We start from the raw sequence: 15,410 nt of genomic DNA on the forward strand, positions 1-15,410 counted from the left end.
TTTGAAGAACGAGGAAAGTGGCTGCAACCTGCAACGACAAAATTTTGCATCGAAGCCTATTTTCTTTTTTTCCTTCTTCAAAGCTAGCGGGGCACTGGAACATCATAGAGAATTGTTTAACGGCTTATTTTAAAGGATAATGATACATCTAGTGCCTTTTGTGAATAAAAACAAGACACAATTGAAGAATAATAGGGCCAAGACCAAGTTGAAGTGAAGTGTTGAGTTCTTGTGCTTTTTAAGTAAAAAAAGACTTTGCCATGGTAAACTATCATTTTCAGGCATGACCAAAAGAAGAGTGGAATTGTTTTTGATAAACTGTGTTCTACAAAATCTTTAGAAAATGTTCTATATAAAGATGACATATACAATAAAAATTAAAATATATGGAAGATTGAATTTATGCTAGTTAAAAATTAAAACCTATATTTTGTTTCAAACCAAAACTTAGCTTAGGGTTTTTTTTTTTTACAATGACATATTGCATTTATGGCTCCCGCCGAAACAATTGTATAGTTTGAGCTTAGCATCGTGCGATGTAAAATTCACGTTAGGCAAATAAAAAATTTGAAATGTTGAACACGTGAAATCTGTCTCTCACAGAAGTATTTTGTTCTACTTAACTCGACTTATCACTTTTGGTAAATAATAGTCTGCAATAAATACACCGATAGAGGCCAAAAGTTGATTTTTTTACTTCACATTAACTTTTCCCTTTTAGGGCTGCTGAATTGATGCTTAGAATAGTTTGAGTTTCTGACAATTTAACCAGGTGTTTATTGATTTAAAAACGTGGAAAGCTAAAAAAAATAGTTTGTTATCAGAAATTCAGGGGTTTCTAATTCATATTTTCTCCTCTAAAAGTAATCTTCCATCCAGCCCATCTCAGAAGCATCAGATGAATAACTACGTTTTTGGGACTAATTGTGTTTGATATTCAGCCTAAAAAGCAGAGCATGCCTATAAGAGAAGCAGTAAAGATAATTATGTATGTGTACTATTTTTTAGCCTATTGTTTGATAGGTAGGCTATTATTGTTGAAAAATAACAACAAACTAACTAGGCTACTAGTCCATAACAACAAAATTATTACCTTAGGCCATTCTCATCTGCAAAGCTTTTTACTTGGATTAAGACTCTTGTTCTGGTGTGTAGGTTGAGGTAGGTGCTTCAAACTTTCTTCCCAGGAGTTCATTAAGGTTTTGGATACATTTCAGCCTACTTATTCTGGTAAAATTCTAGTTAATTGACTTCTTGATATTTCAGAAATTGTTTAGGTTAGGAGAATGAAACTCTGAGGGATGAATCTACAGACTAAAGTAAGTCCCAGGAAGGTATTTTAAAGTACCCACCTCCACTCCTCCCTCCAGACAGCCCTGAAATTGGCCTACATGACAGGTCTATACCTATTGAAATTTTGATAAAACAACATTTTACCTTCATTTTCAGTTACTAGTTGCTTTTTCTCTGCCTCTAGTTCTGAAAACGCAATTCCTGTTATTTGAGTAGAATTATGAGCCATATTAATGTTTACTTTCAAAATTTAGGAAATGTATTTGCATATCTTTAAAACCTTATAAAATGGAATTTAGCAAAGTTATGAAGCTGAAAACAATTTTTTTGTTGGCCTACTTCAATTAAGCAGAAGATCTATTTTGCAAGGTTTCACTTTTATAACACACATATTTTTAAAGGTCATCAAATGTCAGGGCCCTCTAGAGGGAGAAGGAGTTGAGGTAGTTGCGGTGTTGTGGTGACTACCACATGATTGGAAAACATCTTATATAACCCCAATCCATAAAATGGGACGAAGAGACTCAGCAGAGAATTACCGTCCCATAAGCATCACCTCTGCAGTTGTTAAGGTGCTTGAGAGATTTGTTAATAAAGCTCTAATTGAACATCTTGAGGTCAATAATATCCTTTCCACATCACAACATGGTTTCAGATCTGGTAGATCTGTGGACACTTAACCTTATCCAAACATATGAATTAGTGACTACACTGCTTGATGAGGGTTTTCCTGTCAACATGATTCTTCTTGATCTGTCCAAAGCATTCGACAAAGTTTGTCATGAATTCCTCATAATCAAATTGAGGGCTGCAGGTGTCAATGAAGGTGTTGTACAGTGGATTATGGGCTTCCTTTCTGAAAGATCACAGAGTGTCAGAGTTTTTGATTTGCAAGGAACTCCTCATTTCTCTTCTCCCACAACTGTATTAAGTGGCGTGCCCCAGGGCACTATTCTTGGACCAACACTTTTCAACTTCTATATTAACGAATTACCCACCCTTCTTTCAAATCTTATTACCCTTTACGCTGATGACTCAAAACTAGTTGGAAAAGCAGCTACTCCCTCTGACCAGCAATCAATTCAAACAGATCTTGATAGTCTAGAAAGATGGGCTAACATGTGGCTTCTGACTTTCAATGTTGACAAATGCCATGTAATTCATTTTGGCAAAAATAACAAGCATCATAAGTATTTCCTTCATGACAACTTCCTTTCTGCTGTTTTCAATGAAAGAGATCTTGGGGTTATTGTAGATCACCAATTAAAGTTTAGCAGCCATGCTAAGTCTGTTTCATCTTCTGCAAATAAAACCCTTGGTATCATAAAAAGAACCATCTCCAGCTGACACCCTAGAGTTCTTATGAAGTTATATAATGCGCTTGTACGTCCATGCCTGGAGGTTGGAATGTCATTGGCAGCCCCTTTCTTCAAAAAAGATAGGAAGTTGCTTGAGGATGTCCAGCGTCATGCCACTAAGATGGTTACCAACATGAATAAATTTCCATGTGAAGAAAGACTACATTGTTTGAAGCTGCCAATGCTGACATACCAACGGAAAAGGGGTGACATTATTTTAACCAAAAAAATCCTCTCTAAAAATACCCTTCCCAGTCTCTTTGCACAGCCCTTGCATTCTGGTACTAGAGGACATTCTTTGAAGCTCTCCATGCAGCGTTCCATGAGTAGACATAGAAGCCACTTCTTCAGCCAAAGAATCATCAATATGTGGAACCAGCTCTCTGAAGAAACAGTTACTGCTACTTCAATTGACATGTTCAAGTCCCACCTTGATAGGGAATGGCTCTGCCAGGAGTTCCTTTACAATTGGGAAGCTGCAGAGTCCTCCACAAGAGTCTAATCTAACAGCCACAATCTACACCAAACGAATTCTTTTTTTTCTCATGGAGCATCACAAGGATGGATAATCTTTATATTGCTCCAAGCTGTGATTTAAGGTAATTTAAGGTAAAATACTGTCCTGGGACATACTTCAGTCTATTGATTCATCCCTCAAAGTTTCATTTTCCTAACCTAAACCCTTTCTAAGATAGCAAGAAGTCAATTAACTAGAATTTTACCCTTATTTCAACCACATTCCAAAATAGCCCAAAACCTTTAAATTATAACTTTTCCCAAATTTATCTCTGTTTTGATTAAAATGGTTGCTAAAAAATGTTTGCCTTCCACTAATGGTCTTTCTAAAAATGTTTATCACTATCTTTAAAATTTGTTCCAGCTCCCTTCCTAATGGGGCTGGATAGCTATAGCCCTAGCTATTTATAAAAAGTTTACAAATTGTATGGATTTCCATTATTTTTTGTGCTTATTTTTTATGAACAGTTTGTTCATAATGTCAAATAAAGAAAATTAAAAAAAGTAAAATCAGCAAAGTTTTGTGTATAGATCTGCTCTATGTGTAGCTGTTTTAGAGGGATAAGAGTGCTGGGATGCATCAGAATTGTAACAATAGGACAATAGATGCATTAAGCTGTTTGCTATTTTTTAGGTTATTATTTTATCAAAACATAAATAAATAATCCCCAAATTCTTAGCAGAGAATGATGAAAATCTAAATGAGGCAGATTTGGATCCCTTAGAAAGTAATTAAAGTAAAGTAATTAGGTGAATAATCTGTTTCAGGAATATTTCCAGTGTCTATACTTACATAATAGTATTTTTTACCAGAACCTAAAGGTATAGTTCTTCATCTTCTGAAAACAAGACTTGAAGTGAAAAAAAAAAAACAGTCCCTCTTCAGCTCTATACAAAATATTTGCTAGTTTATTTTCAGTGGTCCTACCTTAATATATATAATACTACTACTTAAAGTCTACTACATTTAAAGAAATATTCACTATTCCAAATTTTTTACATGAAGGAATTAAAAAAATTATGGCTTTCACATTTGAAATGCCGTTTCACATTTGTACTGATACATCATCAGTAGTCTAGAACTATAGGCTCATATAAAAAAGGTAAAACTTACAAAATCTGCCTGGAATTAGAATGAATTAGTACAGGATAAAGTGCTAAAACTAATAATATCATGCTTAAAAAATGGCTGGAATCTGCTTGGCTTTCACATTTGAAATGCTGTTTCACATTTGTACTGATACATCATCAGTAGTCTAGAACTATAGGCTCATATAAAAAAGGTAAAACTTACAAAATCTGCCTGGAATTAGAATGAATTAGTACAGGATAAAGTGCTAAAACTAATAATATCATGCTTAAAAAATGGCTGGAATCTGCTTGAGACAACACTAAGTTGATATTAAATCTGAACCATTGAACAGTAACTTTTGAAAAAGATTTTTAATTTTTTATTGTATAATTGTAAATAATTTAAAGCTTTTCATAAAAAAAACAACAAAGAAAAGTAAAACTCAATGAAAAGACAACAAACAAGACTGCATCTAGTAGAGAGAAAAGATGAAAGACTAAAACAATGTGGATATTATACCTGTATGCAAACTAGGTATCCTCAGCACAAGAGAAGCAAAGATAAAAACAAATAGAACCACCACCAATATTAATAAATACAACTGTTGCAACTGATCCATGTAGGGAAAATAAGCTATTACAGTTACTTCAATGAGAACATCAAAGCAACCAAGGAAAAAATTGGAACTAAGTTAATTATTCTGTTGAGAAATTATCCTCTTATTTGCATCTTTTCATCTGACAGTAGCCTAGAATTATAAATAATTTACAAACTTTTCATCTGACAGTAGTTGTTATGAGTCTGATTTTTGGTGAAAGGAAACCTGAATGCATTGTTTTATTTATTGGAATAGTCTTTACTAAAGAATTGAAATGTAATTTGTTGAACTATATTACAGGAAACTACTCATTTAAGGGGTCTTTTCATAGCCTTATGAAATTTTTGCATATCCATACCTTAAATTGCATATCCAGCAGAATCAGGTAGTATTAAACATCCTGTAGAAAATCTCACTGGTGGTGTTTTGGGGTTATGATCTGATATCCAAGTCTAGCCTCCATTCAGCATTGACACAGTATTGATCAATTCCTTTCTCAATGGCTTCTGGGGTTTGAGAATGGACTGTGGCTTTGGATAGGCTGTGCCAGAATGGGACAGAACAGACTGAGAAGAAGTGTTGGTGCTCTTGCTTGATGCTACAGAGGACCTGGTTTGCCCTCTTGTGATAGTTGAGAGGGACATGGAAAAGACAAGACTTAAAAGATCACTTCCCTGCAGCTTAGAAGTTGTTATTACATCTCTTCTTTTCATACAGTACACTAAAGTAGGGAGTTCAAATGAGGTGAGACATTACTTTTAGGTTTTGCCTTGCAGTATTGGAATAAGCTTTGTTCCTCTTCCTTGAATGCTCTTCATTACCTTCACATCCATCTTATAGTTGAGAAATGATAGAGCCATGCCAAGTTCCAGGTGAGAGTGGACCATAGCTTTATAAAGCTTCATTATCACACATGGCTCCTTTGTGAATATTTGTTTTATGACACTTTTGCAAATCAAGCTTTTATGTGAACACACAACTTCAACTCACAATTTATAATAACTCCCAGATCTTTCAGCTTACTAACTGCCCCAAGCTGGGTGTCTCCTGAATGATTTGGATGGTTTAGATTTGGTTTTGGACATGTATGGATGGTTTGCATTTGGATTTGCAGAAAATAATGCTAGGCAAGCTAGTTAATTTGATTCTCTGTTTTTTCTGCTGTATTGAAAACAGTCTTCTGGCATTTTTCATTGTTTGATTAAGTTTCAATATATTTAAAAAAAAAAAAAAATTAGCTTTGTATTTCACAAGCTTATTGCATTTGAACTTAAAAAATATAACTTTTTATTTATTATATCAAAAACAGGAACAATTAGTATTAGCTTGTTAGTAGCTAACTAAAACAAAGATTTTTAGTAAATGGAATAAAATTTCTGAAATAATGGCCACATATGAATTGCTTAGCATGAATTTTGGCTTAAGAATGATTATTTTCCACATCAAGAGAACAAGGCATCCCCAAATCCAATGTGGATTTTAAAGAAGAATCTTTACAAGATTCTTTTACCCAATTTTTGGTGTGAGTGATGTATTTGTTTAAAAACGGGGAATTATTTGCATCATAAACCACCTGTTATGGAAATCAAAATGAATCATCTTTTTTAAAGAATTTTGAAAATTTTTGTTGACTTGAAAAAGTCCTAATATGACTAAAAACACTGCTCAGATTACTAGAGCCGTGTTTTTAAAACCTACAGTTAAAAAAGTTTGCTAAACTGAATCTAAAGAAATAATTTTTTCTAAATATTATAGAAATATAACACAGGTATAGCCTGGCTCAGTCTATTTCCATGTAAAAATTTTTCTAAGATAGCAAACACCCCTCATTTAGAATTTTACCCTTTTTTCCTATCAGAGAAACTTCATTTAATGGGTTATTATCTTTACTTTTATTTTTATTAAGTCCCAGCCTTCCCATTATAATGCATAGATCAAGTCCTAGGCTAAATAACGACTATATCTAAGCCAATATTGGAAGTGAGGGGAGGCCCAAGTCAGAAGCCTAGGATATGGCACATTGCATGAAAATAATGAGATATCTTCAGGTTTTCATGTTTTTCTAGAATCTATATACAATTGGGTTTTCTTTTTGTATACAGACAGTAACTAGAATATAACCTTAGCAAATAAAGCCTATTGTCTGTATATTGTGCAGTTTTATTAAGCAAATAAAACAAAAGCAAAATGAGAAACGTGAAATTTTACAATTAAGGACTTCAAAAAATATAACAAATGGCCATGGGCATAATTTCTGCATTTAGATTGGAGGACATGAGAAGGTCTTTATCTGAGGGGTTTACGGGGTCTGGGGTACCCTTCAGGAGAAAAGGGGTTTTCCAGGGCCCTCCCCAGAAGTTTTGTGAATATCCAAGCTTAAATGTGTTTCTAAACTTCCTGAAAACTTATTTTCGGAAATTATTTTATTGTGGATACCAACAGTAAAAAAGTAAAGGTGGCATGGGGCTGTGCTATGTGTTCAATAGCACCTTTTCTTTCAAGTGGTAATGAAGAAAATTACTACTTAGTAAAGATTCTACTGAGTTAATTTGATAAACCCTACACAATATATAATAGAAAAGACGCACACCCATCAGACAAACCTAGATTTAAGTTTGTGGTCCTGCTTCCATGCCTCTCCAGTACTGGAGGCTCACTTGTGGATTCTTGGTGCCTGGCATGTATCTATTTCTTCACACTCACCTTACCCTATCAAACTTCAAACAAAATTAGTGTTATTGGAATTTAGCTATATCATTGTCAATTTAATAAAAAGTTATTTGAAAATGTACCTCTTAACCTATTCCAGCTATGTTTTGACAACAAAAATGAACATGGCGACATATAAACCAGTTTCTCACCGATTTTGACTTTTAGATTTACTGAAGCAAAGTGATAAATGGAGGGATAACCACTATTCACTACATGCATGGTTGTTACTAGCTAAAATGTTGGGATGGGGGCAAGGGATTTTACCAATTGGCTGGTCAGTTTTACCAACTGTCTTTTTGTCAGTAATTAGCTTAATGACTTTTTAATACAATGCATAAAATCACTGCACTAGCTGATAAAACTGCTGCATTCACCAACTGAGATTCAGATTTTTGTATATATCATGTCACTGTTCTAATACTCTTTATTTAACCAAATGGAATTTTGTGGCACCATCTGCAAACTCACAGCAGTAGATGTAAAACTGCTGTATTTACTGACCAAGTTCAAACTTTCTGTAGATGTCATATCAGTATTTTCATGGTCTTTATTTAACCAAACAAAGAATTTTAGCAGCATCAGAAAAATTATGGCGCTTTGCTTCATGATTTTACCTACGTATTTGTTTTTACCAAGTGACCAAAACATTGTGGGAGGGGGACTTCATTCTTTACTTCTAACAACTACATAAACATCAACTTCAAGACTAGCCCGCGTTCAATATTTTTACTACCACTTAACACTGTCAGTAATTTTACATGTAACTTTAGAGTCCCCTTTATTATTCTTTTATTTAATTCTTCAATATTCTTGAATACAAGCTCTTTGAAGGCGATTAGTTCTATTACAAACTTTTTTAAATTCAATGAATAATTCTTTTGCATCTGAATTAAATTAAGTTCTGTACAACTTGTTTATTTTCTGAACTAGTCAAAGAAGCTGCTGGGTTACCCATGGCTTTCTTGGAGTTGATTCTTTAGCTTGACTGTCCTCATTGAATATGTTGAATCATGTATCATTTGAAGACTACCGATAATACTATATAGGAGCTTCAATTTTGAAACAAAATAATAGGCTACATTGAAGCCTAACCACTGTTTACTACAGGCAATGCTAGAGTGTTACTTCTGATATGAATTCCATTTACTGATTCATATCTTTTTGAAATATGCTCAGTGGAAGTATCTGAAATTTCGTTCTACATTATCATCAACTTCCAGGCTAGTCAGAGTTAAATATTTTTTATCACCATTTAACACTGTCAATAATTTTCCATGTAACTTCAGAATTCCCTTTATTATTTTATTATTTCATTATGCCATCTTTTTGAAGATTAGCTCCTTGAAGCTGATTAGTTTTATTGCGAACTTCTTTAAATTCAGTGAATGATTCTTGTGAATCTGAATTAAATTAAGGGCTATACAATTCATTTGTTTTCTGCATTAACTGAAGAAGCTCCTGGGCTACCCATGGCTTTCTTGGAGTTGATTTCTTCAGCTTGACAATCCTTATTGGATATATTGAATCAAGTATTGTTTGAAGATTACCTATTATGCTAGATTACCTGTTATGCTATATAAGAATACCAATAATATGTTGGTTATTATTGTTACTGAATGTTGAATAACTCATTGAAAATTCCTACTAGAGGATGTAACCCATGACTGACCATAAGGCTGGATAATTCCAAATTAACATTATTCAAATGTGGAAGATCATAACTCTCCTATGCAAATAAACTCAGAAGTCCTCAATTGTACTCCATCCAGCAATCAACAGACATCAAGCACAAAATCCTCCCATTGACTGCATGGAGGCTAGTTTGTTTTACTTATCAATAGTCTTTTCCCACCAATTTCCTACTCAGGAGTTAGAGATTCCTTCCACCTTACTTTCTATCCAAAGAGGAAAATTTTTTCTTTGTATTAGGCACAAGATGCATCCTGTAGTGGTGTGTTGGAATTGATCTCAGCTTAGTAGAATGGAATAGAATAGTACTTTATGGTAATACAGGACCTAGAGTTAGAACTCAGCTGTAGCGACAGACTCTGGGCTTGGAATTTGATTCCAGTAATGAGATTAAGTAGAAGAAGGAGAAGAAGAAAAAGACCAAATAAAAGAGGAAGAAGAAGCTACTAAATGTCCTGTGGTGGCGCAGTGGGTTTGACCTTAGCTTGGTAATACGGGACACAGAGATCAAACCATGCTGCAAGAATGCACTGCAGGGCCAACGCAGGGACCATAGTAGTCAAGAAGCGTCGTTAATCCGATACAGCTTCTAATTGCTCCTTAACAAGAAATGCTTATTCTCTGTTTAGGAATTTTTTTGAAACCACTGAGTCATCTGTACTTTCAACTTGTGACCATTCTTTCCTTTGGTCCCACAAGCTGTATCTCCCACCCTCTGAACATACCAGTGTTCATGAACATACAATTTGTTAAGAGACGATGAGATTTCTATTGATTTGCTTAAAAATATCATAGGTCTAATTCCTGAAGCTTTTCTTAACCTTATAATTAAGTCTTGTATTTGTTCAGGTACAATTCCTAGTAGATGGTAGGCTCGACTTATAGTAAAATTACATAAAAAAGATGACAAGATCTAATCAACATGACTATTGACCCAATCTGATTATGTTACCTTTGTTTAAAGTCTCAGAAAAATTTTAAATGGAAGTACTTCTTCTTGTTTGGATAAAATACTTTTCTTTACCAATATCGAACTTCGAACTTTACCATTTCGAACCGGCAATTCAACAGAACAAGCAACATTGAATGTTTGCTTAGATAATAGTTACAATGTATTAACTGTATTCTTTAATCTAAAATGAATTTGACACTCTAAACCATTATATTCTTTTTAATAAAATGTAGAATACAGGGATATGTGGGAGGAAATTAGAAATAACAGAGTCACATTTTCATGGTCATCAAATGTACAAAACTTGGTGGTCATTTGTCCAGCATGGATGGCCTGGATGATATTGGTGCCCCACAGGGTTCTCTACTAGGTGTGCTTTTATTCTTGAATGTTTATCAATGTTCTTCTGAAATGCATGCAGGAAAATAGGGTTTCGCGATTCTAATTGGAGATGGAACAGCTGTGTCTGTTATGTCAAGGGACTCGCCTATATTAATTAAATGTTTGATTGTAGCAACAAGTTTAGTTAACCAATCATTTATCGGCTATTGTGTGGTACCAAATTTTATGAAAGCTGAATTTATGGTCTTTGTTCAGTTCTAATCATAGTATTAAAAACCTTAATGCCAGGAGCTTTGAGTATAAGATATGTTGGGTAGAAATGTACTGCCATTTATTTTTTTTTACCTATTTCTATCATTCCTAATTCATATTGACCATTTATGTAAAGAATCTTGTTGGGCACATTTTTTCATTTTTATTTTAAAGATAACATAATTACTTGTTTTCAAACCGTACCCGATCCTAATCAAATCCTTTTGTTCAAGAACCACAAATTACGGTTCATGTCAATAATACAATCAGTTAATATAAAAAAGGCGCAAAAAAGAGAAAATAATAAGCACGTAATTTAAAAAAGGGTAGCAGTGTACATGTACACAAAACGAAAAACATTTTTTCATATAGCATATGTTCTGCGTTTATTTTTTTCTGCTTCAGGACTCATCCTGTAACAACCCGTGGAGGTTTTCAAGGGATAAAATCTGAGGGAGGATTTACGGTATTTATGGGTATCTAAGCATTTTTTTCCCGAAATCCTAAGCTGACAGTTGAATTGTAGGAAGTGTAAATGACAGCATATATATAGGCCTATACTTCTTCCAGTTTCTCCAATTCAGGATGTAAGACCTTGTTTGTTGCTGCTAATAGTTTCAGTGAAGATGAGTGGTTAAGGTAATAACATCTTACCTTATTTAACCTCTTAGCGTGTTTGTTGCTACTGATAGTTTCAGTGAAGGTGAGAGGATAAGGTAATAACATCAATAAATTGTAAAAAGATATCTTCAATTTTTTTTTAGAGAGTAGACTACTCTGTTATTTGATGTATGAACTAGAAAGCAATTTGAAAAATGTAGATTGGAAAAATAATAATGCTTAGGAGGCACACACAGTCACAACCCTTAGACAAGGGGATTAACAGATTCCTTCCGGGGGTGTTCGTGGAAATACCACCAACTATAAATCAATATTTTTTTCACAAGGGGCATACGGATCCTTCTGTTTGCTCGTTTTTATAGTATCTAAACACATAGTTTAAATGAAGACTTTCATCTTACAGCTGCCTAACATGCAAAAAGTTGAGAAAACATTTTGGTTGACACATGAGAGCTCTATTAGTAACCTGGCACTTAACAAAGATTTCAACCAGATTGTGATTGCTGGAAGAAATAGTAAGTACTACGTTTTCAAGATTAATTCGCTTTTTATTCAGACGAATATTGTCTTTTACTGTAATCTTAATTGTAATCTATTTTACTGATTTCAACTCTCCCCAGACTAATGAGTAAAACTAAAATCTTCTTTTACAGCAACTTCAAAGAATATATAGCCTATATAAAAAAAACAACATTGTAAACTATCCAAGTGTCAAAAACTATTTTTGGCACTTCAAAATACAACTACCTTTATTATGCACATACCATTCATATTTCAAATGTATGTAAATGGTATATATTACAGTGTATACATTATTATTATTATGTAATGTAAGTACCAAATTTAGGAAAATTGTAGTGAACATGTTGTCATACATGGTATAATTGATATACAACCGGCTTTGAGTGTTCTTTGTATGGGCTCCCTCTGCTAGTTTTGTTCTTCTCCACTTACAGATGTCCCTTGCTTTGCTCAGGCCTTTGCTTTACCATGGTGAGGCTAGGGCCTCCAGGGCCTAGCCATCGCCATCGATTTTGTTCCATTATGAAAATACCTGAAAATATTTATGCAAGGCCATTTATGTAAATGCGGTCTTCTCATGACATTACATTTGTTGTTTGTAAACTTTTTTGGATTCGTAAATATAGATCTGTATTATCATGACTCCTAGCTTATTGGCACAAAAGTTCCGAGTTTCTAGCTTAAATCGTTTAGCTGCAAATCACTGAACAGTTAGACAGACATTCGCTTGATTTTACTGCAGCTACTATGAAAGAAAGACTAAGATGACTATGCCACGTTTTACAGAAGAAGGATGATAGATTGCCAAAGATTGTGATATTTTGCCGTCCATTCGATGGATAGAATGATAATCAGACCATTCCTAGAAAGAGTGGTCATGACTATTTCAATAACGCAGAATTGCTAGTTATTTCAACTACTTTATTCAGCTGATTTTTAAAACAGATGCATAAAGCTTAAAGTATAAATAGAACAGCTTAAGAGAAACATGTGTTGTGGGCAATCGAAATATAATGTCGAAAAATAATAATAATATAATAATAAATAAATAATGATATCGAAAAATAATAACAAAAACCAATACATTTTGAAACAAATGAAACAATAGCAAAAACCAATACATTTTGAAACAAATGAATTACGTTTGTATTTGCACTGGGTTAAAGTTTTGCCGATAAGTTTTGAACTCGGAAATTTTTTCTATAGATCTACATTTGTATACATTTATTCTCGTCTGCAGAATGAATGTCAATGGAAGTAATCATTGGGCCAGGTATGATCTGTGTCATTCTGACTCATGTGACAACTAGTGAAGATCTTTATTTTGTTAAATTCGATCCAATGATGATTTTTATGATGTAGATGCTCTATTGCAATATAACCACCCGAGAAAAACAGGTTTACTAGATCTTCCGTTATTTTAAGCCCAGAAATAAATTTGATAAACATCTTAGTTGAGAAATCTTGGAGTCAAAAGTAAGCTACGACTGAAATCATTTTGTTAGAAGGTAAAAGGAAATCGAATATCCCCAAGCAGCTAGCACATGGCAAAGAGACAGACCCCGCCTTCGACCTTGGATCTGCCTGTATCTCCAGAGGCACCCAGGGCATCAAGAGGGAGCCGCCAATCTTCCAAAAAGTATACTGCTGCCAGTAGTATACTTAAGTATATATTATACTTAAGTGTATACTACTATGCAGCTGTATAGTAGTGAAGGCAGCGCAGTGCCACCTTCACTGAGGCTAGATTAAGGTGTATGGGTTTCGCAGATCTGTCTGATACGTTCAGAAATACCGCCAAAAAGTGCCATTTTTCATCCCATGTAGCGCTTTGTGATGTTGTTATCAATAAAAAGAAAATTAATCAAGCTCCCTTAGAACAGCATTATTTGGGGTCCCACTCGGTCTCTTGAAGGATATTTACGAGTTGCTTTCTCAATAGCAAAATCACGAAGTTTGAGCAATATAAAATTACGAGCTTTTGCCAAACGACTTTTATTTTGCGTTGATTTCTCTCCCATTGTTCTTTTCTACAATATACTAAGAAACTTGAGTTTGTGCGTCCTCTTATATTGTACATGACGTCGTGACATATGGCGTCATCATGGCAATAGAAAGGGATATTGAACATATTTTTATTCCTTTCACTTTTATTTATGATTGTAAACCACCATATGTTAAACCATGTTGTCATCTCTTAAACCCAAGCCACTCTTCAAAATAATTCCTAACCAAAACAAACACGTAAAAATTGTCGCCAATCGTACCATAATAAAATTTCAGATCTTGAAATTTATTTTTGTCGCCTTTTCAGTGCATTTTTTTTAAAAGTTTTTCACCACCACCAGACATTTTTAAAGTTCTTTCTCTGCTTTTTGTCGCATTTTTAAACCCTCAGTAGTTTATTCTGCAGCAGGTGATACACTTTCACAGTCGTTATGCTTGTGTCATCACCCATGCTTTTGTCAATCAGAGCAGCGTTGTCACCTGTAGTATCGTGCTCCATTTCAACAGGCTCCTTTGAAACTCGAATAGTAATCTTACTAGTGAAATAGTATCAATGAATTTGTTTGCTGCTCCTAATCTTTTGTTTCTTTTCTGCAATTGTATGTCTTATAGACCTCGTCCAAGTTGACACTCCGGACCCGGTTATTGTCGTTATCATTTTGTAACATTGAAAGTTTCTTTTCTGCTCTCTCTCGTATTCAGAACGTTGACTGATTATTGACTGAGATCATTTGAATTTTTGGAGATGACTCCCTTCTTTTTTGAAAATCAGGCAAATTTTTTTGTCTGACTGGTAACTTTTGATGGTTAACACTAAACTTAATTAATTTGGAATCAGCATAAAAATCAACTTCTTTTCATGTATTAATTGTTATCAAAAGTGATTCTTTCTTGGTTTTAAGTTGCTATTGGCCCGAGTCGCTTCTTACTTACAGTTTGTTACCAAGAACTGTTTGATAATTTATGTGACAAGATAACTTTGGTTTTGTAAAATCAGCTTCCCATCTTCTCCACCTGTTAAGAAACAGCAGGTTATAACTGCAAGTTGTTACTATTCTAGCTGTTGATGGGGCCTTTTCATTGCCTCTGTTCCTAATTTATCTCTTACTATGTGTTTTTTTTTTTTCAATTCGGACAGCTCCGTTTGAGATACATCCTCTAAAATATTTTTTTTTCAGTTTTCAAAATTTATTCAATTGAAGATGATAGATTTACTGAAATAGTGAATTTGCGAGTTGGAAAACATTTGAACCTGAATTTTTCATGTAATGATGTCGCTTGGAACCCTGTTGAAGGTAATATTTATTGTAGTACTGTTATGTACCACGAGAAAATGGTTGTATGACGGGCTAGCTTATGAAGTTAATCAGAACATATTTAATTCAATCTTACTTGGAATATTTTTGGTGTTTTGATACGTCTAAAAATGTATTTGTCTACCTAAAAAGGTACGCTAAAAAGTATCCTAAAATTTTG

At 34.0% G+C, this 15,410-nt stretch overlaps 1 protein-coding gene across 2 annotated transcripts in view; it reads left to right on the forward strand.

The window, feature by feature from the left end:
• Positions 1-530: 530 nt before the first annotated feature.
• LOC136026947 (GATOR2 complex protein WDR24-like) overlaps positions 531-15,410 on the forward strand; it is a 149,325-nt gene continuing 134,445 nt past the window's right edge. Inside the window, exons 1-3 of one of the 2 annotated variants that reach the window (XM_065703805.1) lie at positions 531-641; positions 11,809-11,920; positions 15,113-15,229. In XM_065703805.1, coding sequence (XP_065559877.1) covers positions 11,818-11,920; positions 15,113-15,229 — 220 coding nt within the window. In that variant the 5' untranslated portion in view covers positions 531-641; positions 11,809-11,817. The remainder of the gene's footprint in view (positions 642-11,808; positions 11,921-15,112; positions 15,230-15,410) is intronic. The other variant, XM_065703806.1, reaches the window with a different exon arrangement.

This window comes from Artemia franciscana, chromosome 5 (assembly GCF_032884065.1).
Source record: "Artemia franciscana chromosome 5, ASM3288406v1, whole genome shotgun sequence".
NCBI lineage: Eukaryota > Metazoa > Arthropoda > Branchiopoda > Anostraca > Artemiidae > Artemia > Artemia franciscana.